General features: G+C 36.7%; 1 protein-coding gene, 1 long non-coding RNA gene and 1 pseudogene across 3 annotated transcripts; all 3 read left to right on the top strand.

Annotated features, from left to right (window-relative positions):
• Nucleotides 1-1,648: 1,648 nt before the first annotated feature.
• LOC149084527 (uncharacterized) lies at nt 1,649-8,671 on the top strand. Its single transcript, XR_016192986.1, has 3 exons — nt 1,649-2,432; nt 2,852-3,028; nt 5,642-8,671. It is a non-coding gene; the product is annotated as an uncharacterized LOC149084527 (long non-coding RNA).
• LOC149084528 (protein SET pseudogene) lies at nt 4,201-5,462 on the top strand (annotated as a pseudogene). The gene has a single exon (XR_016192985.1). The product of XR_016192985.1 is annotated as a protein SET pseudogene (transcript).
• Nucleotides 8,672-14,111: 5,440 nt separating the features above from the next.
• Nucleotides 14,112-24,513, top strand: LOC149084526 (ATPase inhibitor mai-1, mitochondrial-like). The gene is made up of 5 exons (XM_089234944.1): nt 14,112-14,201; nt 15,794-15,839; nt 17,256-17,281; nt 18,924-18,987; nt 21,106-24,513. The coding sequence occupies exons 1-5, from the start codon at nt 14,137-14,139 to the stop codon at nt 21,286-21,288; spliced, it is 384 nt and encodes a 127-aa protein (XP_089091070.1). The 5' UTR covers nt 14,112-14,136; the 3' UTR covers nt 21,289-24,513.
• The last annotated feature ends 387 nt before the right edge of the window (nt 24,514-24,900 follow it).

Below are 24,900 nucleotides of genomic sequence, written 5' to 3'. Positions count from 1 at the left end.
AATGTTCATTAATCACATTCGTTAGCCAAGGCAGAAAAACTATGAAAAAAAAATTGTTAGCCAAGGTACTGTAGTTATATATCCTCGATAAACTGATATATTCAATTTTCTTCAAACCCGATTTGAAGAAAGCCACGCCAATATGTTCTCATCCAAATGCTTAGATAATCTTCATTCCAATCCCTTCCTTCCTTGCTATTGAAAGCAAATATAAAACCCTATTTTCCCCTATTGGTGCTTACGTAATATTTGAAAGGTTGTGAGAATAACAGAAATGTACAAATAATTATACACAGTGAGAGGGAAAAAATTTTTGAACACGAAATTTTTTATTAAGTCATGTTATTGAATGGCGTTTAACATAAATAAACAAAGTTGCACACACTATGTCATAGTCCCAAAGGCAATTAGAAATAAACACGATTTTATATATTTTGAAATTTAATTTTTTTTAATTGCTGCTTGTATTTCCATAGATTGAAAATGCTATTTTTCATAGTATTCTGTAATACTGTGCAGATGTACGTGGTGTTTTGAATTTTTATACATTATAGAATAAGAAATTTCCTGATATAGCAGAGAGGATCAGACCACCAAAATCAATACGAGATCAGACATTCTATTACGTTGAAGATAAACATATATATACAGTAGATAAACAGATATAAACTGTAGAATAAACAATTATTCTAACAGCCGAGCGGATAAGACCATCAATAAGACATTGCAGACACGATTCTACAATATTAAAAATAAACATGATCATGAATTAAATTTTTAATATTATAGACCGTGTTGCTCTGCCCAAAGAGACCTTTTTACCCTTTTAGTGGCAATCCTGAGATATCTTGTCAAACCTGATCTGCTTTATTTCTGTCACCCCGAAATATTTTGTCTTCTATTAAAATGCAGTGAAACTGTTTTTACAATAAAATGTTTTCCATTCCCCTCCAACCAATCAACTGTTAGTGGGCAGAGTTAGCTATTGTTCTAGGTTAGATAAGAAGAAGAAGCGAGAAAAAAAAAGAGAAATATATGCTCAATATATAAATAATACAAAAAGGGTTCTCTTCATAGAAAGCCACACACATAATGGCAAGGTTTTGCAATTCCAAATGTGGCAATTTCAAATGCTGATCAGGAAAATTTCAAAAACCACTTAAAGGGTTAAATGGGAGTTTGGCTTAGATTTGCACCTTAAAATTGAAAAACCAACTTGAGCTGACCATCCCAAACAGTGGGGCTAAAACAACTTTTAATAACTTACCACTAATCATGAGCTAATCCCAAAATATCGGTCTGAGGATGTGTTGTATCCACAGTGTGTACCAAGTCAAGAAAAACCTTAAGGGTTGTGGAAATGATTAGTTTTCTAAATTCAAAAGTCATAAGCTTGTTGCAAAAGTTCAGAGATACAAGCAGAAATTGTAGTAAACCACTTTGAAAGTGCTCGAAAAATGTTAATGAATTTAGACAGCTTTATTATTATTATTTTCTTTTTTGGTTCCTTTTTTTTTTCCCACATTGAATAAATCATGGAAACGACATGCGCGAAGAGACTTAGACATTGTAAATTCTATTTTATTTCATCCCAAAGATTTCTTTAATTCTATTGATTCATATTTAAAAGGGGTTGACAGAAATTAAACATATAGTTAATTACAGGAAAGCATAGGTGTACGTAGAATTTTCTCAAGGAGAGGATTTTCAGATTTTTTACCCTTCTTTGCAGGAAAGTATACTTACTGTAGAAAATATAATTACAAGAAAATGTACTTAATATGCAGGAAAAATAAGAACAGAAAGGTACATGTAGTGTAGGAAAAGTAGTTACAGGAAAATGCACAATGTAGGAAAAATTACAGGAAAATGCACAATGTAGGAAAAATTACAGGAAAATGTACTTTTAATGTAGGAAAAATTAAAAAAATATATACGTAATGTAGGAAAAATAATAACAGGAAAATGTATTTAATGCAGGAAAAATAATAACAGGAAAATGTATTTAATGCAGGAAAAATAAAAACAGAATTATACACAATGTAGGAAAAATAATTATAAAAGAAAAATCAATTAACCTCAAATACATGAACCCAAACCAACAGGAAATTGATGAAAAAAAGAGAACTATGTAGAAAATATTGATGGAAAAAAATAAAGATGAGCCAGAAAAAAAATGAGGAAAGAGCGCAGAATATTACAAAATTACGGAGAACGCGCTTGCGCATTGTAAGTTCCGAACAGTTTCCGAAGTATTTTACACGAAGTAACGACCAGTTCGAGAGTAACTCACTCCCGTTCCTCTGTGATTGGCCAAGTTCACCAGGGAATGTCGGATTTTTAGCCGCTAGTTCACGGTTCACCTATTTTTTCGGTGCATAAGGAGGTGCCGAAAACAAATAGCCCTGGTAGAAGCAGACGACAGGTGAAAAGTAAGTTTCCTCTTTTTTATTTCACTACTGTTGCTGTCATCTTATCTTAAAAACAGTAACTATTTATCAGGTGAAGCTTATTATTTTAGAAAAGCAGAATACGTTATTCAGTCAGGTTCCTTATCATAAAAGCCGAAGAACTGAACTGGATATTCTAATACACGGTTCAGTTATTTTTTGGTACATAAGGAGGCTTCCAAAACAAATAGCTTTGGTAGAAGCAGACGACAGGTACAAAGAAAGTTTTCCTTTTTTTTATTCTACTACTGCTACTGCCATCTTACACAACAAATAATAACTATTTAGGAGGGGAAGTTCATTCAAAATAAAAGCAGACTACCTCATTCAGTCTGGTTCCTTATGAACAAAGCCAAAGAACTGAACTGAATAATGCAATTCACAGTTCAGTTATTTTTTAGGTGCATGAGGAGATGCTAAAAACAACAGACCTTGGTAGAAGCAGACGACCGTCGAGCTTATATTACGGGAGAGACTATGAAGTCAGCGTGCAGTGCTCAGAACAGGAGTTCTACTTTTCGGAAAATCAAGTGACGTCACCCGATTCATCAGGTGACCGTCTCCCGTTTAAACACAACGTAAAATATATTTTTAACTATTTTTTTATTAATTTTTTTTCCATAGTTCTAATTTACAAAACTTAAATCATTTAAGTTAAACTTAATCATTTTTTCTGAGTAGATGCCACAAATACTGTTGGTTATAAAAATATATTTTTTTAATTTTTTTAAATGTTATTTTATTTTTGACAGATTTTTTTTTTCGACCCATGTATGTAATGTTAAATCAATGGGAAGTATCTACGTCTGTAAAATCGAAAAGGGAATTATCCTTTTTTTATAAAGATGACCTTTCGATATTTTGACGTTAATTGGGAATTAATATAAGTTATGATTTCATCTTTTTTTCATAACTCAGCCCCACGTTACTTGCTGAACATGGAACACGGTTTGATTTCAGCATGGATAAGTGAAGCGTTTGCCCAAGGTTAGGGCCATAGTCGGAGATAGACTTGGAAGTCTGGGGGGAACATGATTATGCTGATGTCAATTCATACGCATATACATTAGATCATTCAGCTCCACCTTCGACGCTGGGGGGGGGGAGAAGGGAGGAGCATGCCATCCCCGTATTCGCCTCTTCAGACGTACCAGGGACGTCTGGAGACCATCGTAGGCCCCCGGGCCAAGTGACTTTTTTGAGACCATAACTAGTAAATTCTTGAAAATTTCAACCAGACTTTATATTTGTGAGGTCCTTTCTTCTCTTAAGGCCCCCGGGCCGTGTCCAGGTAAGCCCATGCGTCGAGACGACACTGATCTCCGCCCATGGTCAGGGTCGCAACTAGATTCTTGGCCAGCCAGGGATAGCAAGCATTTTGGCGCTCCCTTGTAATGTCGAAGAGAGGTTAGAGGATGAAATTTTTTCCCCTCCTTAGTCCAGGGTACCAGACCCACATGTGCCCTCTAACCTGCGGCCCTGTCCAAGGAGACCCAGAATTCAAACATATACGTTCACTGATTTACTGAACGTTTGCACGTGTTTTTAAATATGGTCACGACAGTAATACAGTCATTTTGACTTACTCTAAAATTATGGATGATTTTGAAAAAGCAAGAATAAAGAAGTTCATTAAAACCAATTTCAATAAACCTCAATCTAATTATGTAGATTGTTTTCTATTTTATTGAAATTCATTCTAATTATAAGTTTCCTTCTGGGTTACTAAAATGGCAAAGTGTAGGTCACAGCCGTTGCACAGTGAGACTTTGAAAACCCGGGCAGGTGGTCCAATCACAGTGGCATTGTTAGTTAAGTTGGTGATTTCACGTGTTGGTAAGCTTTGATTTTTTACAAGCAATGGCTGCGACTGGTGCTCCCCCGAGGAAAATTAGGAAATTGGACGGAGAAAACGGTGAGGGCAACGGCGAAGAGAAGCTCGAGTACGACGCCGAAGTTCAGAAAGCCCTCGAGGAAATAGACTCTTGCCAGAACGACATCGACGGCCTCAACGAAAAGGCAAGCGACGAAATCCTGAAGGTCGAACAGAAGTACAATAAGCTGAGGAAGCCGTACTTCGTGAAGCGCAACGAACTCATCAAGAAAATCCCGAACTTCTGGGTAACGGCTTTCCTGAACCATCCCCAGACATCATCACTACTGGACGAGGAGGAGGAGGAGCTTTTCCACTTCCTGAACCAACTGGAGGTCGAGGAGTTCGACGACATCAAGTCCGGCTACAGGATCAAGTTCTTCTTCGACGAGAATCCTTACATCGAGAACGACGTCATCGTTAAGGAGTTCCACCTCAAGTCGTCCGGCGACCCGACGTCCGAGTCCACCGCCATCAACTGGAAGGAGGGCATGGATCCGACGAAGCGCCAGAAGGACAAGAAGAAGAAGAACGCCAAGGTGCAAAGAACATTCTTCCACTGGTTCTCGAACCACACCGATCCAGCCACCGACAACATCGCCGAGGTGATACGGGACGAGATGTGGCCCAATCCTCTGCAGTATTACTTGGTGCCCGAGGTCGAGAGCGAACTGGAAGAAAGCGAGGATGAGGAAGAAGAGGCGGATGACTCCTTAGAGGTTGTTGAGGAGGAAGGCGAGGACGAGGTCGAAGATGAGGAGGAAGAGGATGAAGAAGCGGAAAATGACGAGTGAAACGTGTCTCGTTATCTCCGGACAATAGTTTTAAGTACTCTATTTTCGTAGTTTTACTCCCCCCTTTATATATGAAAATATATGTGTGATTGCGAATGTTTCGGTTCAATATTATCTTTTCATTTAACGCTCAATTATGTTCTCGTTTGGTGGAATGATTTGCATGTTTATATAATTCTGTCTAAACATTTATTATTTTTTGTGTCAAGATGTACTTGAAACACTGCAATAGATATTTAAATACAGTGCACCAAGATGCCATTTATTTTTAAATATAGATCTGTTTGTTTCGTTATTGAAACTTGCGCTGTCCATCAGGAAAAAATAAACTTAATTTGGATTTGATATGTGTGTTATCAATATGTTTCCTGTGTGAAATCCTCTCAAGCTTGAAATTCATTCATATAATAGGGGTTTTTGCCTATGATTTGGCTTTATTTTTTTGTCAATAGCTAAGATTTTATGGCGTAATTTAAAATTGGCTTTATAGCTTTAAAGTTGATTTCACTATTACAACTTTTCAGGTTGTAATGCTGTGCTGAAGTAATTATTATGGCATTTTTTGTCCACCGCTGGGATGAAAATCGTGGCGTAATAACATGAAGAGTTGTAACCTGGAAGAGTAGGTAAACTTTGCCTAATAATTCTGAAAAATCGACAATGAAAAACGAAAATACAAAACTCATAATGCATTTCGACACTATGAGTGTCTTTAGAGGATATAAAATATCAGGCTGATCAAGGATTCCATTTGGATTGGTTACCAAATCATCTCTCGGTTGACTTGTGGAAAGAAAAAAAATATATATACACGTTAGTCTCAGTCAAATGTCATGACCAGAAGGGCTATAGATTTAAATTTCAGGAAGCCAAAGCTTATTACAAAAGTTTATGGCGGATTTAGACTTTTATGAAGGCATATATTTTTGGACCTTAAAAAATACATTTGTAAATGCAATAAATCTATACCACCAATTGCGGCACCATGGCTTAAGTGCATTTTGAGCAGGAGTTGTAGGAAAATTTGAATAGACCAATCAGATAGTCCCAAACTCACACAGGCCCTTAGCTTCATTCTGGCCATAACGCTGAACTTGGACAGACGTATATACTTTCCGCTGAGTAACTGAAGGTTAATATTTGGTAACCAATCCAAATGGGATCCTTGGTCAGCACGATATTTTATATCCTCTGAAGACTGCATCCATAGTGTTTAGAAATGCATTTGGAGTTTTGTATTTTCCTTGCATTTGCTTTTTTCATTGTTGATTTTTCAGAGAAAGTTTTAATCCATTCGATATAATATTTGACATTTCTGGTCGCAATTGTGTCATTGTGTTTCTTGGTTTTTTACATTGTGCTTGCAGGAGACAAAACTAATCAGACTTGATTATAGATTGAAAACTATTGTGTGATTGCTGTACTAATTGCGATTTGGTTGGTTTCTAAATTGAAATTCTGTGAAACGGAAACTTAGCAATGTACTCATTATAACACAATGGAAACAATGTTCAAAGTTATATAGTTCTCCAAGCATAAAAATTACTCTAAGATTAGACTCAGCTATGTCGTTAGACCAGGGCTGGGCAAATCTCGGGCACCAATGGCAACTAGAAAATCAGTGCGAGCTGTTTTCAAGCAGCTGATAAAATGACTACCACCGAATCACAGCTCTTGGCTGGGCGAAGAGTTTCATAAGTAAAAAAAGCACCATTAGTTATGTTTTGTTCCCACGTGCTCACACACAAAATGACCCAAATTCTAATTACGCAACATGGCATAACACATCTCTGGGGGTTATGGCACCTAAAATTTTCTGTGTTTGTGGTTGCTATATTGGAATCTACACTGCTGGCCACCCAAATTGCAACACCAAGAAAGACAAGAGATATCGCAACAATATTTATTTTGTAGATAACATGTTGACCAAGCATCAAATGATTAAATTTATAGACTTCTGTGAAGTGTGGTTCCTGCCAAAATCAGTAGCCAGAGTAGCCGCCATTGTTGGAGATCACCGCTGCCACACGCCTCGGCATTGATTCAAAGAGACTTTGGATGTGTTCTTGGGGTACAGCAGACCAAGCAGCTTCCACGCGTTGCCAAAGTTGATCTGGTGTGGCAGCTGGGGATGTAATCTGGGTCAATCGTTGAGCAATCATGAACCACATGTTTTCTATCGGCGGAAGATCCGGAGAGCGAGCTGGCCAGGGAAGCAATTCAATCTGGCGATTGACAAAGAACCTTTGGACAATGCGTGCCACGTGTGGTCGCGCATTATCCTGTCGAAATATGGCTGTGGGCAAGCCCTGAAGGAAAGGAAGGACAACTGGCTGCAACACCTCGGAGATGTAGCGCTGGCTTTTTAAAGTACCGGCAATGCGTACTAGAGGAGTGCGAGAGTGATATCCAATACCGCCCCATACCATAATACCCGGTGCAGGACCAATGTGGCGGTGCATAACGCAGCTGTTCAGCATCCTCTCTCCACGGTGTCTCCAGACTCGAATCCGACCATCGTGGTGTTGCAGACAGAAGCGTGACTCGTCAGAAAAGACAATTTCATTCCATTGTGCCGTCCACATCCTTCTTTCATCGCACCATTGGCGGCGGAGATGTCTGTGGTTCTGCGTCAAGGGTAGACGAAGCAATGGACGTCTTGCGGACAGTCCACTCTGCTGTAAACGGCGTCGAATGGTACGCGCAGACACTGGATGATGCGGTACAGACTGAATGTGCTGTGCTATGGTTCGTGATGTGGCTGAGCGATCCGTCACTGCCATACGCACAATACGCCTGTCATCACGTGAAGTGGTGCACTTAGGTGGATGCGATCGAACACGTCGGTCCGTCGTACCCTCCTGCATCCAACGATCACATATCCGCATTACAGTTGTTTGGTTTCGTCCAACACGACTACCGATTTCCCTGAAAGATAATCCACAATCTCGGTAGGCCACTATCCTTCCTCTGTCGAACTCGGATACTTGATCAAAAGATGATCGCTGTTTTCTACGAGGCATAATTGATCGTTTTTTTGAAAAAACCACAAGAAAAACACAATTGCCGTACTTCAAATCGTCGAAATCTCCAAGCCTTAAATAGCACTTTGAAGTGGCGCCACATGCGCGCGTGATGTGCGTCTGCGCTGAAATTCTAATCATTTGCATATCTCACCTCCGCTAATGCATGTTGTAAATTTCATATTATTTGCATGCTTCCTTCAGGGTGTTGCATTTACGGTGGCCAGCAGTGTATATCAGTGTATCTATCTCAATACCAAAGGTATTCGCTATTTTCTGGAGAACTTGCAACATTTTATGGCCTATTTTCAGTGCAAAAAAAAAATGTAGTGCTTAGATCTGTTTTGTAATTTTCTCAAGCCCTGATTAAATATAAACCAGAGGACAAAATTTTCAAATTTTGAAGAAATCTATGTTGTGTCTGTTGACAGGAGAAATTGATTATCAGAACCTTGAAAAGTTGGTGAGGGTTCAGTTTTGACTGTTTTCTTTAGAGATAAAGTGCATGGCTCAATAAAAATCTAGCTGGTGCTTTAATTTTTTTATTTGTCCAGTCCTAGCTGTTGGTAACATATCGACATTAAAATACTGTCCAATCATCATTGGTACTGCTATTCTATGAGTATGAAATTGTAACAGCTATTATAGCAACAATCATTGTTAATTTCAAGTGTTTTTTATCATTAAGTATATCCCAGAGCAGAATATTCTGAAATATTCAATCATAAGAAATCTATATAACATACATAAAAATTTCCAAAATTGAAATTCTCTAATTTGAGGAAGGAAATTAATTTGAGATATGGTGTGTGTGTGCAGTCAGAAGGTTAACGGTGAGACCTTTCAGAGTTATAAACCCCAGGGATAAAAATGCATTCACTTGCTTGCTATATTCTTGATCAGGGAAACCACAAGCGTTCCCGAAGCATGAAAGCTCAGCTTGATCTTTATATAGGAGTTTTTTTTTATTTCTTAATTGATTGGGATATTGGTGTTATAATTTCTCTGAAAAGCACATTCATCATTTTGAAAGTTCATTTGAATGACAACTAAACATTGACTGCAGCTGAGTTCATCATTTATCACAATTTTATCACTGATACTACCCTGGATGATTTTTATGGCTAGAAAAGAATTTCCGGCTCCTAAAAATAATCTGGCTGAAGCCCATTTTTTTTCCCAATTTGTGAAGCCTTGTGCTGCACAAAATGTTTGGTAACAATTTCTCTGGACCATGGCTTTATTTTCCATCATTATCCACCTCTGTAAGATATAACTGGTTGTAAATCATTGATTAGTCTGCGCAGGGGCTGTGATCAGTCGTTAGTTGAATAATGTTCTTTAATGGCTCTTCTAACCAGTAATTTCTATTCTATCAGTAAAGTAACAGAAAGAAACCTTGTGAAGAATCCTGGGATCATTGCTCCCTCCAAAGCGGAGTATGCAAAATCTGTGACGCATGTCGCAGAACAATCTGGAAGGATTTTAAGAAAAATGTGAAAAACATTATTACAGTCGAATCCTGTTTTGACAAATACCGTTATAGCGAAAATCTCGTTTTAACGAACGCTTTTCTAATCCCTCCAATAAGTTTTTGTAGGAACTATGCTAGGTAACCTGGAATTCCTTTATAACGAAATTTCGTTTTAACGAAGTGATTCCTTCGATCTCTTGGCATTCATTATAACAGGATTTGACTATATATGGGGATTTTTACTGCAGAACATTTCCAGTCAGCCATGGACTCGCAGAACAATGCCAAACATTCTTCTATATAGTGAAAGATCTTTACTTATTGTTTTTGACTTGAAATAGTCAATTTGTCTTTTGCATTTATCATCATGCCATTTATTCTAATACCATGACATGGCTGCAGAGTCTACAAAATTTTCTATCAGGCTCTATTTTCCAACTCCAGATTCTGAACTCCTGCAAAATATTCTTATACAGTGAAACCTGTATGGAATGGGACATCAAGAGACAGAAATAATATTCCACTCTACACAGATTTCCATTTTATAAAGGTGCACATTAAAGCACTAATCATCGAACAGACTATATTTTGATTCTGTTCGAGACAGGTTTCCGTCTCAGTGTGTCCATCTTAGGTTTCACCGTATCTACAAAATTTTAAGTGATTGAGAAAAGAAAAGTTATTCCCAAAGAGAAAGAATTTATTTGGGAAAAGTCTGTTACCTGTGTTTGATCCCCACCCCCCCCCCCTTCCCAAATGGTCATCAGTTAGGTACCTCTGCGGTCAAGTCGTCCTGATGATAAATGTTTTGTTGGCGTGATTTTGATTTGAATGTAGTAATGACAAGTTATTGAATTTACTGTTGGGCGGTTCATCACCCATATGAATTGCTCTTTCGTATAGGTCAATGGTGTGTTGAAACATATAAAGTTGGATCAAATGAAAACAGAATAGTGGTTATAATTTGGTTAATTTTTGTATGAGTGGGGCAACATTTTTGTGTAGAGGTAGAGCGAAGGTAAGGAAGGCAACCTCAACTGGGGATGGACTTGCCCTAGGTAGTCACTCGGAAGCAGGTGATATGTACTGGTGGTCGGCCAACAATTGTCCAGAGGCAACCAGTTTTGTCATCTTTGTCTTGAAGTAAAGGGGGGGGAGCAACATGTTTTTTTAGCGGTGGAAGGAGTTGCAGTATGCTTACAGCCGTATTCACCGACAGAGTTTAAACTGCAATCGCAGGTGAAAGGATTGAAGATCGAAACGGATTGGTTAAATTGAGGATTTTAACCAATCCGTGTCTATCGCTAATCCTTTGACCTGCGATTGTAGTTTAAACTCTGTCAGTGAATACGACCATTAGTGCATCAGCGAACAAAGGCAGTGTATGGACTTGTATCATTGACTTGTATGCAGGACTGGCACAAGCATTTCGATCGTGCACTCACTTTCCTGTTGTGGTGTTTGTCTGTAATGATGGCACGAATGGAACCAAATCACACTCCAACCTTCTTGCTGATGTCCTTTATAATGCATCATCTGCTTAAGCTGATTATCTGGTCGACTTCTTTCACCAAAGCGCCTGTGATGAGGGGACCTTGAGTAGGTCACCAATCACAGATTCCTGTCCCTCGTGGAAACACGAGTCAATGACAGCATGGTCTGCATATACTGCCTTCGTTTGAAGATGCACTTCGCAATCTTTACCTTCCTTCCACTAAAGCAAGAATAACACCATGTTGCCCTTCTTCACTTGCAAACATTTCACAGATGAAAAAAGAACCAATGGCCTGCCGGATGATACTGTTGGCCAACCACCAGCATATATCACATGCTTCCGAGTGATTACTTACGTGAAGTTCATTTTCCAGTAGAAGTTGCCTTCCTTACCTTTGCTCTACTTCTACATAAAAATGAACCAAATTTTAACCACTGTCCCATTTTCATTTAATTTTCCCTAAAGAATTTGAATCTTTTTTTACTCTTTTAGTTGACATTTTTGTTGTTAATGGTCTAAAAATATAGTCAAGGCAAAAATTGGTATGAAGTTCAAAATTTCCGCAGCTATGATTTGACCAAAAATGGGTTTCTTCTTGAAATGGCCATAGTAGAATTCATCCTTTCAATGTGACCCTACTAATTTTACTGCACACCAACTCTGGTCATGTATCGCCATACAGTAATTTCCAACCAGTGAATTTGGGTAGGAAATGAAGGTGTCATCTATTGGTGGTTTCCCCAGGCTTGGTATAGATAAAGAACTTATTTTTGATTAAGTCCTTTCACTGGGTTTGAACCCATGGATATCGACAGCAATCTTCATGGTGGAAGAAGAGCATCTTATCACTGCACCACTCGGGCACATTCCAATGTGGCCTGGAGATCCCAAAAGATTTGACACCTTTGAATTGAGAGACAAAATTTTTAAATTGTGTTGTAGTTTTTATGCCTGAGGTATTCATCAAAGCTGCTCTGCAAGAACCATTTCAATGATTTCGTTTTGGCATTTCTCAATTTCTATAAACTTTTTCAGCAGTAACGAACTAACGAATTGCAAAAGAAAATGTTAAAGTGCAAGTAAGAAGTTAGAGAGAGAGAGAGAATGCAGTGAAAATATATATTTAAAACTTTTTAATGCTGCTGTTTGATTTGTCAGCCCAGCTGTTGACACTTCTGTGGACTCTGGGCCAAGGTTGTAACTTTTTTTGTCTGGATGGAGGATGATTTTCTTGCTTGCAAAAAATTGTTTGATGTGATCATAAGCGTACACAGAATTTTCTCGAGGGGGAATTCGTTTTTTCCTGCAAAATAACACTATAATTTTGACTCAAGGGGGGGGGGGGGTTTATGTAAAATATTTTGATTTCTGTATCAGTTCTGGGGATGCTTGGACCCATGTAAGAAAGTACATTGGGTGCTTGAGCACTCCCAGCTCTGATGCCATTGGATATATGAACATATTCATATAGAAATAGTCTGACTTTTCAGTGTAATGTCACCCTTGGGGACAGAATAAAATTGACTTCATATGCTGGGTGACTTGATAAGTAATAAATAATCCTGATTTGGTGATTTATGCCCTGGATAGAAAACATTTGAGGGAAGCTACTGAAAGTATGGTTTATACAGTGAAAATCCTATATAATGGTAACCCTCTTCATCGATAGATGCTTATATAGTTATATTGTGCTCTGGTCCCGATGTACTTTCCATAGTGTTAATATATATTTCATCTGCAATAGTAACATCAAATGATACATTTCTTCTCTCTCTTGGGTATCATTATATAGACGTTTTACTGTAGTATACTTTTATAGGCATGTTTGACATATATCATTTAGGACTGGGATGCTGAATAAAATGTTGAAAAAGTTTTTGATTTATAATGAGTGGGTGTTTTGTTTTCCCTGATCGTATTAAGAGATTTGTTAGCTATATATATTAACATAGTATGATCCCTAACTTTGTTGGTTAATCCAAGGCTGCAGTGATCTCTCCTCCTATCCCGAAAATGTGAGGAAATGGTTGAAATACATGGAAGAACACGGTCAAGTCAATTGTTCCAAGTTATTTTCAACCGCTCGAACACTAGTTGAAACTCCAAATAAATCAATTTCATGCGCAATGTGGTTATCACACATCTTCCTAGATTATACTTATCTGGGACAGTGGTTCTCAACGTTTGGAAACCTGTGATCCGGTTGATTTCTTTTATTTGAGTGGAAGTTTCAGCATAAAGCCCTGCTCACATGTGCAAATATTGCGGTAGTATTGGGAGCTCTTTCACTTGCTTGCCTTTTTGCCTTCGTAAGGAAAGAAATGAAGAGCGGTCATATATTGTGGTGAAAATTCTTGAAGCAGGTTTTAAACCCACTTTTTCGACTTTTCATGTGAACAAGACTTAATGGGGTTTTTATAGTGTGTAAAAATGAATCAGTGAGCCATCTACTCTGGTTTGACTGATCTAGGAGGTTGTGGCTAATCTGTGTATTGTGCAACTTATGCCACAATAGTAATGGCTAAGAATCTTTTGTCCAGTTTGAAAGCGGATTCGGTACGCTGGACAGGAGGGGGTGCCGAATTCACCCTTTAACTGCTCTACCCACATTGCATGGGGTGCGTCAAAATGCATGCTTGCCCCGGCTGCTAAATTATTTTTTTACGATTGTCTACCCATAACCCCCCCCCCATAGTTAATTTTCTAGTGGCGTCACTGAGCTGTAAGTAAACTTTACTTATAGCTCAGATACAGATAGATTAACGTCCTCTATCAGTGAGTGGCGTCAAGATGCACGACAGAAATGTGTTCGGCTGTGACTACACATTGAATTGATGTGCTGTGCCAAAAAAAAAACTAAACACTTTACTTCCATTTTTCAGTACGACTTTTCATTTATGTAAATCTTCCAGTCTTCGAATTGTTTTGAATTTAGATTCTCACCTTGAAAATATTTGTTTTTTAAGTGAATGAATAATTTCTAAAGTCAAAGCCGTCCGAGACTTCTTTTTGTAAACATTGAGGAAAATGAGTCTCTTCAACTTTGCTCTAAGGGGTTTACAGAAATCCTCAAAGATTCAAATTAAAGCAAGGTATTGTTATTTTAATAAACACATTCATTATTCATTGCCTTTTAGTGATGTCAACTAAGAGTATGTAAATCTTTTTAGCTGATAAAAATGACACATCTGGGGCGTGAATCCCAGTTAGGGGCAAAGCAGGGTCTTCTAGATGCCATCTAAAATCAGCTTAGGTCTTGCTGTAATTAGCATATAATGACCATGGTGGAGCAAAATTTAGATTGACAGTGTAAATTTTGTACAATTGTTGAAAAGATATCGTAGTATTTTACCTACCTACATATGTAGGATGCAACATAGGACAACATTTAGAATACCTACTATGCAGTAGGTATCCTGTATGTTGTATCCTACAGGATACACTATGTAAACATGTATAGAGAATAGTAATCAATGTGTATAAAGAACTTCAGTTACTTGTTGAGATTTTTATACAGGTTTTCCTTGCGTATGGGAAAAAGTCTATCTCCCGGGCTGTATGATCCTCATGAAGGACATGGCTCTTCCTAAAATCTAAAGACAACATGCTGAATTGAGGTTGCTAAACCTCATTAGATTACTAATTTTTAATAACTAGGTTATTAAAAATTAATACTTAATAATAATAATCTGGTCAGCTTATTATACTTAATGATAAGCTGAAGGTTAAGCTTAACTGTAGAAGGGTGCCCTCCATGAAATATCTGGCTTGGGGGCCAGTGGAAGATTCCAGCCTAGGGGGGCCCTTATGCAGGATGTGGGGGGCCATGGGGAGGGGATAGGCAGGAAGTGCAAGAAATAAGCTCTGCACGGATAGAGATTCTGTCTCAAGCCCAGTAGATTACGTTCTTATTTCTGGTATCAGTCCTGTCTAACTAAATAAACCAAATTCTACTCTGTCGCCCAGGTGGACTGCTCACCGTGCACTGTTTATTAATTTGCCCCTGTAAGATAGTGTGTAAACATGTGAGAGACCAAAAGAGGGATTTAGAGAGGGATTAAAGGGGACTAAGTGTGTTATAGCATTGGGTAGCGAATTTGAGGAATGGGTAGTAAAAAAGAGAAAGGTGGCAAAATCACTGAGCAAAAAAGTGTTTTTTTGTTTGAGAGGTTTTTTTTTTTGGCCACATGATTATATATATATATATATATTACGGTCCAAGTCTGAAGTCTAGCATCTTTGAAGTGACCAGAAATTTTACCCTGTTGCCCAGACTTCAGGCAGTGGCCACTTTGTGAAGTTGTTTGACTTTACACGTGAACCACAACACAGGGCCGTCATTTCAACTTTTTCCAGGGGAGGCAAAGAACATGTACTCAATGTATGTATATATATACCAATTTTAGTGTATTTTCAAAAGCCGGGGAGGGGGGGGGGAACACCCCCCCCTTCCTAAATGACGAGCCTGCCACAACATATGTTCACTTGGCAAAATAAGTGTCTCAAATTATTCGTTCAGTGCTGGGGAAAAAATAATTGTGTTTATTCCTGAATAAAGGATTGTGTACTTACCCCACTTTTTGGTTAATATTTGTCTATTAATTAAATTTTTTGATTCGCAAATTTTTACATTGATTTCGACTGTTTAGTAAATGGTAGTTTTTTTCTCCTAAAATATTTTCAGTGCTGCTTATTTTTCATCAGGAGAATGGGGTAGCGGTGCCGGAAAAGTTTGTAGATTTTTTTTTTATTATTTGTTAAAAATCCATACACATCTATACATAGTTATATACAGTCAAACCTCGTTAATGAGTCACTCTTGGGAGAGCAGAAATATGACTTAGTAAGCGGAGTAAGCAATAGCTGTGCCAATTCCTGCATGAGAACAATTGGGACTTACAAAAAGTGACCCGTTAAGCAGAGTGACGTGTTAACCGGGTGACGCACTAACGAGGTTTGACTGTGTATATATATATGGGCAATTCTCACGAAATTGGGCTAAACTGTGTCCTCAGCAGTTTACATTAAATGTATTTGTCCCCAAGGGGCAGATCTAGAGCTCCCTGTTGGGAGGTTTGTTTGTGGTTTTTTTTTGAACCCGGTGACCATGGGTCCCGCATTTTCCAGGACAGTCAGTTTTTTCCTTTATTCTGACTTTTTTTTTTAAAATACCCCATTTTTTTTTTATTTTTTGGCCAAAGTTTTCTTAATTTTGTTATTTAACATCATGGGCGGAGATACGGGGGGCATTGCCCCCCCCCCCCCCAGCATCAAAGGTAGAGTCGACTGATCTAATGTATATGTGAACTGACAACATCATCATCGTGCTCCCCCCCCCCCCCCCCCGCCAGACTTCCAAGTCTATCTCCGCCTATGTTTAACATTGATACAAATATATTTCAACAGATTTATTGAATGTAATATTATCATATTTACATAGATCCGGATTTTTTGGGATCGATGGAAGGACATCTAAAGACAAGGGGGTGCACAACCTTTTCAGTCCACAATCCAGATATGTGGGATCTCTGATATGTATATCCCAGAAACGATGACCAGTGCAGTCTTAACGCATGGTCCCACCCGGGCACCTCAAGGGAAGAGGGCCTCAGAGAAATTAGTACCTGTTGAAATTTTCAAAAATTTGTCAGGTAGGACCCCAGATAAATCACTTGGCCTGGGGGCCCATGATGCTCTTACGATAGCCTTGCATAGAATATGAAGATATCATTTGATAAGTACCTCTATAATAATATTTTGAAAAGGTTTTGAAACCGCTACAATGACAGTTTTTTTATTCATCTCTCAAAATCACATAAGTGCATTTTCTGGTAGTACCAAAAACATTGATTTTTTAAAGAGATGTGAACAATAGCGTGTGAATTGACCTTTTAATACAAACATAATCCCTCTGCAGCCATATTTTTAGGCTTGCAGAATACTGTTTGCTGTTTTTTCAAGAATTCACTGTATTCAATAGCATAGAGTTTTTCTTTAACAACTTCCATTTGTGCACATAATTAACCTGATCATACGATCAGTTTTATTTTAAACTTTTCACATGTTTCCCAAATTCAGATGATTTGCACGCAATGATAGATTACTGTTCATCAATGTATTGAAACAAATATAATCTTTTCTTCCAGGGAGGTGGATCTGGAGGTGCAGTGAGGTAATGGGTCACATTTCTCATTATTGTGTTGCGAAATAGATTAATGTTACATTTTATTGTAGTGCATTCTAAGGCAGGGATCTTCAAACTGTTGCTTGGAAGCACCATGGTGCTCCCTGAAGTACCCAGGGGTGCTCGATACTCATGTCCAAGTTCTGGTACACGAGCACTTGATCAACATTACAGTTAAACACCTTGGAGAAATTGCACTCAATGATACGGTAATTTAACACATTCGTATGTTAAACTTGCCGTAAAGGTGCTCTTTTAATGATGGGTACAGGCAGTAAGGTTGAAGACCTCTGGTTTAGGGCTTGACAAATTCAGCTGCAAGATTGCTATGACAACCAAAAAAAATGGTGTTGGCATCTAAAATTTTCTATATCTGTATGCCAGAGGTAAAGGGTACTATGTCAATTTTCGTTTATTTAGGGCAGACGCTATCAATTTTCAGTACTTTCATTACAACTGTTATAGTTGCCAAGTTTCCCGGATTCTCTTGAATTTCTTCATCTTCCGGACTCCAGAAAAATATCCAGAATTTCGACCGTGCTTGTAAAATGAATCCCTACTTTTGGGGAGGAGAATATTCCTAAAGAGTTTAGACAGAGAAAAGCCTGTTGTGTGTGTGCTTTCATTTTTTTATCCTCGAAATCACGTCACAGGCAATGTAGATTGCTCTCATTGCGTCAAATCACAAGAAATAGTCAGTTGTTGAGGGGGTGAAGCCAAAATTTGCCAAATAGTCAGCATCAATTCCACTTTTCAACATCCAAAATTGGCAAGATGTCCCATTTCGAGCCTGTTGACAATTTTTTTGTTGGCATGATTTGAGAGTAGTAATGACAGATAATTTAACCTATTTTGAAGATGATTGGCGATGACTTGAACGATGTCGCTTTTTGCTAAGGAAATAACCCTACAATTTTACTTAAATTAATGAGAAATCCCTATATTGTCTTCAAATATCCCTCATATCTATTTTTGTATGTTATTTGGATCCATAGGAAAACCTCCCTAAAATGGCAGTGCCATCTTAAGGCATGGGCCCATCGTGGCCTCAAGAAAAAAGGGGCCTCACACAAATGAGATTTGGTTGAAATTTTCGAGAATTTACCCGGTAAAGAGCCTCAGAAAAATCACTTGGCACGGGGGCCCATGATGCTGTTTGAGACAGCCCTGCCTAATTGTCATTTTCAAAAGTTAGCAGCTATGCACTATTCATAGGGATAAGACACTAAAAGTTCTACTTTAATAAATAACAGATATTCACTTAATAAAACAAGTGAGCTCTATAGGAAAAACATCATCAGAAAAATCTTTAGATGGCTTTCCTGTAAAATTTCCCTTTTGACGTGTGCCCTTTACCTCCGTCATACAGATATATGATTGATAAAATTGAAGTCTTTTAAGAGTGACACAAAATTTTCTGATTCATTGCAGTACATCTTTTTACTGCTGAAATCTTATTGAGATGGAAATTTCTTCGCAGTGTCAGTTTTAGAAAAAAAAATTGTATTTGTAAACTTGATCTAGGAGAATATTTAATTTTTTTTATTTTCTCTGTTCCTGTTTTGATGGTTATAATCTCGTCTTAAAAAAATGGGGCATTGTCTCATACCCATGTATTGCTTTTTTCCAGGGATGCTGGTGGTACTTTTGGAAAATTAGAAGCTGCCAGGGAAGAAGAGTATTTTAAAAAACTGGTTAGCTTTTATGCTGATATTTTTTATGCTTAGGCCTATAGATGCCAGTATGAAAAAAAGATTTGTGATTTCTAGTTCTTCTTTGTGAAATTCGCATTTATACACTTGCGCTACGTGGTCTTGTTTTATTGCACCGGTCACTTTATGCACCTACATATATAGTGGCCAGATGTCCTGGTTTGAATCATCTATCCTGACAAATTTTTTACTGGTCTTGAGAGCATATTATATAGTGTAATTCTGAGAGTATTTGACAATTACGATTTTTTTCGGTTCAACTCTCTCACCAATTTTATGATTCAAGACAACTTTGATGTATCTATTAAAATTAAATTCCAGAATATTTTCTTTTTACAAATCTTTCAGTAAAAGTGAACATGCCTATATATATACATACAGAACAGACTAGGCTCTGTCATTTATGTGATTTTAGCTCATTTCCTCAAGGGCGCGGTTGTGCCAGAGAAAATTCTGAAAGACAAGGAGGGATATTGGGAGCTCCTTTATACATTTGTTAATCGTTATATATCGTATAATTCATTATATATATAACTAGCTATAATACCCGGCGTTGCCCGGGTTTTCTTTGATGAGGCTTTTTGGATCACGTGATATCTCCCTCTCTTTTTCTTGAGGGACATACAAACCATGTTCAAGTTGAACCAATATGGCGACTCACTGCGCGACTCATGAAACAAACAAATCTAGATTTAAAGGAACGTAGAAATGAATATATATTTTTTTCCTTTTCAAGGGGTGCCAAGTATTTCGATCCCCCCCCCCCCTGAAGTTCTAATTATTCATCTGCCTGTTTCTGTTTCAAAAAATATTTGCGCATTGCTAGGGAACCATGGTAACCAAAGTAAACGTTCGGAAAGTGATTGTTGAGGCCCAGAAACCATTGTTGCCCGACAGTTTTTTGCCCATTTGGGGCATTTGCCCTGCTCTGACGAAATTTTAAAGTAGCCTATCGTTCAAGTCGGGTCCCATTTGGTATATATGCAAAATTTGGCGACGATCGATCTAAAATTGTAGATTTGTATAGAGAACATACACACACACAGACACACAGACACACAGAAAATCAATTTTATATATATAGATTGCTGTGACAATATACTTTCATTCGAAATTCCAAAATATGTAAATGCAATGGGTTGTGTAAGTGCAAAATTAAAAAAGAAAAATCAGGAGCCTTATCATGGGACCCAAAGAAGAGGACCTAACTCATCCTTTATATATACAGTAAAACCTCCACTAATAGTCACTTCCAAACAACAGCCACATTTCGTTGGAACTGAACATGTCCCATAGATGTGACATTACAGGTAACCTCCGAACAACGATTTTTGAAGAAAAGCCACTGTAGACATGGAGATGAAAAAAAACATGCATATTACTATAAGAAAAATAATTTTCAATGGATTTCACCCCCTCCTCAACTCCATAGGAAAAAAATATTGCGTGGTTTCTTTTCCTCTGTGCAAATGCTAGATGGACATATTGAAGGCAGTAGAAAGGGGGAAATTACCACTTGAGAGTGATTTGAAAATGTGCTGCAGACTTTTTAATTGAAGTGGGAATGTGCCACGGGTCACTTAAGTGATCTGTAAATCTACTGTGGATCGGTGATATGATCTGTGAGTGTGCTGCTTAGTTCATTCTTACAAAATTAGGTTTGAGATCGAGGGCCACACTTTGCCTGTGCATCATGAGTTGAACATGTGTAGTCTAGTTGATTGTGAGTGAGAACAAAGAATTATTTGGGTTTGCTGGTACACAGGATGCCAAAATGGTGCTGTAGATCGATTAATAAATTATGTTATCACAATATAATCATATATTTTAATATAAGCAATTATATAGTTATCACTATCAATTGCAGAACAAATTAATTTGCTTGTTTAATAGATTACAAATTTTAGTTTTTTTATTTCAGTATTAAAACGGTTATTCCCAATAACAGCCATATTTTTGCAGTCCTGTTAGTAGCTGTTGTTAGAAGGTTTTACTATATAATCATTATTTTTGGAAAGTATTCAAAAGTGAATATTTTCCATTAAATTTATCCTTTTTATACGCAGAAAATAAATCTCATTGGTTCATTTTCTTCTTCAGCAAAGAAAACAGCTCATGAAAATGAAGAATCATCTTAAAGAAGAGATTTCTCGTCACGAGAAAATGATAGCACAGCACAAGGACGCAATCGAAAGACATATGGAGCAAATCAAGGAGATCAAACATGAGATGCCCCAAAAGTCAACAGATACAGGGGACATAGAGTCAGACAAAAAAAAGTGAAATAATGGTCCCAAAATGTTTAACATTTGATAATTTTATCAAAATTCAAACACATGATTTTTTTTTAACCTGTGCTTTTTCACAGATTTTTTTACCCATGATATATTTTATTATGACGTGGATTTGTTGTGATATATATATATAAAGCAAACTCAAGAGGGCGCCAAACAGATTAGTTTACTTCTCTAGTCTGATTTCAATTATGTACTTATTCATTGATAATCAAAGCTTTATTGCAAAGTTCCTGACTTTGATGAATAGTAGAAATGTGAATGACAAATATTTTTGAGATTTGCATACTATGAAGTTGTAATAATCCCACTGAGTAAGAGTCGTGATTGATATCCATTGCTGGAATTGAGCTTAATGTTTCCTATGCAACACGCTATTGTGAATATACTTGTTAGAATTTTCAAGGAATTGAATAAAGTTCATCATTATTGAAGACAAATTAATGTCAATCATGTTGAACATTTATGAAATTATATATTTTGAATATTTTATGATTCAGACATAGTGAAGGTTTGAAATAGTTGAGAGGTTAATAAGCTATTTCAAATAAACATTTTATGAAAAGTTGATATAAAACTGTATGTGCTAATTATATTTGTTGTATAAAATATATATTTTATAAATATATAATGATAATGTATAAAAATTAATTATATGTATGCGATGTAAATATATGTATATGAAAACTTGACACAGTATGTTTGAAACTGAAATTCAGACTCAGGCAAGTTCAAAGTGTCCAGTTTCAAAGTTTTTACTCTGACAATCAAATTCTCACACCATTTGTTTCCAGAGGTGCTTCACTACTACAGTAGACTCCCACTAATCTGGCACATCGCAGACCAGGGTTATGCGGGACTACTTAAGTCACAGGATTACCTGGAAGGCAGTTGAAAAGAAAAAAATCATTTAAATAATGTAAACTACTGTGCAGAGACACACAGGGCCTGATTTTTGCATGAGCAGGTGGGGTAATTTCTCACTTTCATTTTTATATTCAAGCAACATATACTCATTGATTAACTAAATATATTTGACCTTAGTTGCAGTGGGCTCCATAATTTCTACTTTGCCCAGGACCCCCTCATATCAATGTTGGGCCCTGGACGTGCAGTAAAATGTTTCCCTCTTTCCATTTATACGTGAAAGAACTAACCTGAAAACATTGGATTAAGCACATGGCTGGATTATAGTTTACTTTCATCAGGTTTTCATAAGATATAACTGCTTATACAGTAGAACCTCAATAATCTAAACAGCAGATAATCTAAACAATATAGTAAGCCCCGTTCTGCATAATCTGAGACACTCCAGAAAGTTTTGATTTCTTTTTTTTTTTTTTTTTGCTGCAATAGTGATTCTCAAAATTGTTGCTAAATCCTCTGTGTGTGCCTATTCCCAATTCTCCTTGTAATCTTATGGATAGAAGAGGCTGTTACACCCCCATCTGATGCAAATCCTGATTGTTTTTTGGTGGGTTTTTTTTTTTGTTTTTTTTTTTGCCTTTTTTGGTTTGGGCCATTCAACTTTACAGAGGAGGTATGTGCAAATCTAATTGAATTCTGAAACTGATGGTTAATAGAATATATTTAATGTGTGGGGAAAATGAAGTGGTATAAGAAAACTCACCTTTTTTTCTCGTTTTGTCCAGTTCTGAAATGGTTTTGCCTAAGATTTTGTTATACATCTTGATCATTCTATGATGGAAAGTCCACTTCTTATGAGAGTTTTCAGAAATCCTAATCAGTTTTGATCCCAATCAACTCGTTATCTGGACTTCACTGAATGAGTGTTTTTGAAAAATTTTAAATATATTATTTTTACCTATATTACTTATTATTAATATACTTATTTTTTACACATTCTATATGCTTCCATTTTTTGATTGACTATTATCTATAACACTACACTTTGTTTTGTATTTTTTGTCTCAAAAAAGTGAAAGTTTAATTCTAAATTAAACTTGTATTCTATGATAGTTTTATTAGTGCAAGTTTCAAAAAGTATATTTTCAGCAAACAAAAACATTGTCAGTTACCTCATAGTATGTTTAGGTATGGTGCATTGGCTCTGGAATTTCAGAGCTTTTGAACTCCCCTCCCGAAAAATAACCAATAACTCATAGACGTGATAAAATTCTCCTGCTCCCTGCATACCCCCCTTGAATCCCATATATACCTGATGTCTGGCAACGTTAGGCTCCATCAAAGTTTTCTTTGTGTTGATGCCTCTGATAATAGTGTAATATTGAGTATAGATCATTTTTGATTGTCTTTACTGTTATCACTTAGTGATGACTTCGGCCATTGGGCTATAAGAATTTTTTTTTATCCTGCCGCCTTGCATATGAAACATTTTTCTTTTACACATCCTCCACTTAAATATATTTCAGACATGTCTCTTACTAACTTGTTTGCGTCATGTTTCAATATGTTCCAGCTGGCCAATATTTCAGATTTAAATTCTTTAAAATTATGGTAAACATATTGAACTCAAAACTTTTATGAAATCAACAAGCAATGATTTATTTCTTAATTTTTACATGCCCATTTGTAAAAGTAAAAACTTGTATTGGTGCTCTAGTTTGTTTATCTCTCAAAATAAAAATGGTGTCTATGAGCTAGTAATACCTGCATTAATATTGAACAATACTCAGTTGCAAACTGAGCTTATTATTGGATTTATTAAACTGTTGATATAGGCTTTAAAAATCTATTGAGAGTTTGGTTTCCAAATCTCATTATTGAGTTTGAACCTGCACAGTTTTTTTTTCCCATGAGCAAAAGTTTTCAGCTCTTTGTAGAAATACTCAGACAAATGCTCAAAGCTAGACAATTTTATAAGTAAATCTCATTTTTAACAATTTACACACTTCCTGGTGAAAATTTTGTGTGTTTTCTTACAAGTCTGTTTGATTAGTTTTAACTTACTATTTCAGGTTTCTGGTATTTTTTCATATCTAAAGTATGTTTTATTTTTATGTGAAGTACTTAATCAATCTATTATGTTTGCTTGATTGTTTTTGAACCCTTGGGTGTCTTTACATTTTCAGATGTGGACCATATGTTTTACTGATTTTTTTCTTCTGATTTTTGACATTTTGAATACTCATATTTTATCAATGGTATCTATATTTTCATATTCATTTTTTTGAATATTGATTTGTTATTTTGTTAATTTAATTGTTTTTCATTAAACACTATTACACTGTTATTTTTGAATTCATTTTAACTTTAATTGTTCAATCATTGTTGTGTATGGAACACCGGAAAATTTTCTTTGAATAGGACCTAACCAGGATTTTGAATCTATACCTGATGAAATGAATGCTGCTTTTATTGGAGAATGAAGCTACTAGGTTACCTAATTCTTTTAGTTTTAATTTCAATAATGAAAATTCTGTCAAATCTGAAGCGCTTTTCTTTTACACCCACATAGGCTACCCAACTAAACATAGAACTTAAATGAACTTCTACAGGACTAAAGTAAAAAGTAATTTGGCTGCATACAAATATAAATAATCAAATCGGTGACAGAATTGATGATTAATAGTATTGTAAATTTGAAATATTATGACTGACGGTGCATTTGTTGAAGATA

Source organism: Pholcus phalangioides, unplaced genomic scaffold (assembly GCF_987345545.1).
Source record: "Pholcus phalangioides strain wild (caught in Gottingen) unplaced genomic scaffold, Ppha-v1.0 ptg000008l_1, whole genome shotgun sequence".
NCBI lineage: Eukaryota > Metazoa > Arthropoda > Arachnida > Araneae > Pholcidae > Pholcus > Pholcus phalangioides.
This window is presented reverse-complemented; position numbering and strand designations above follow the sequence as displayed.

What these genes read in the sequence shown, in the direction of transcription:
- LOC149084526 (XM_089234944.1), top strand. Translation starts at nt 14,137, where the DNA reads ATGAGTCTCTTCAACTTTGCTCTAAGGGGTTTACAGAAATCCTCAAAG. An exon ending in AAGATTCAAATTAAAGCAAG is followed by an intron (nt 14,202 to 15,793) that starts GTATTGTTATTT and finishes AAATATTTTCAG; the next exon opens with TGCTGCTTATTTTTCATCAG. An exon ending in AAGAGTATTTTAAAAAACTG is followed by an intron (nt 18,988 to 21,105) that starts GTTAGCTTTTAT and finishes TTTCTTCTTCAG; the next exon opens with CAAAGAAAACAGCTCATGAA.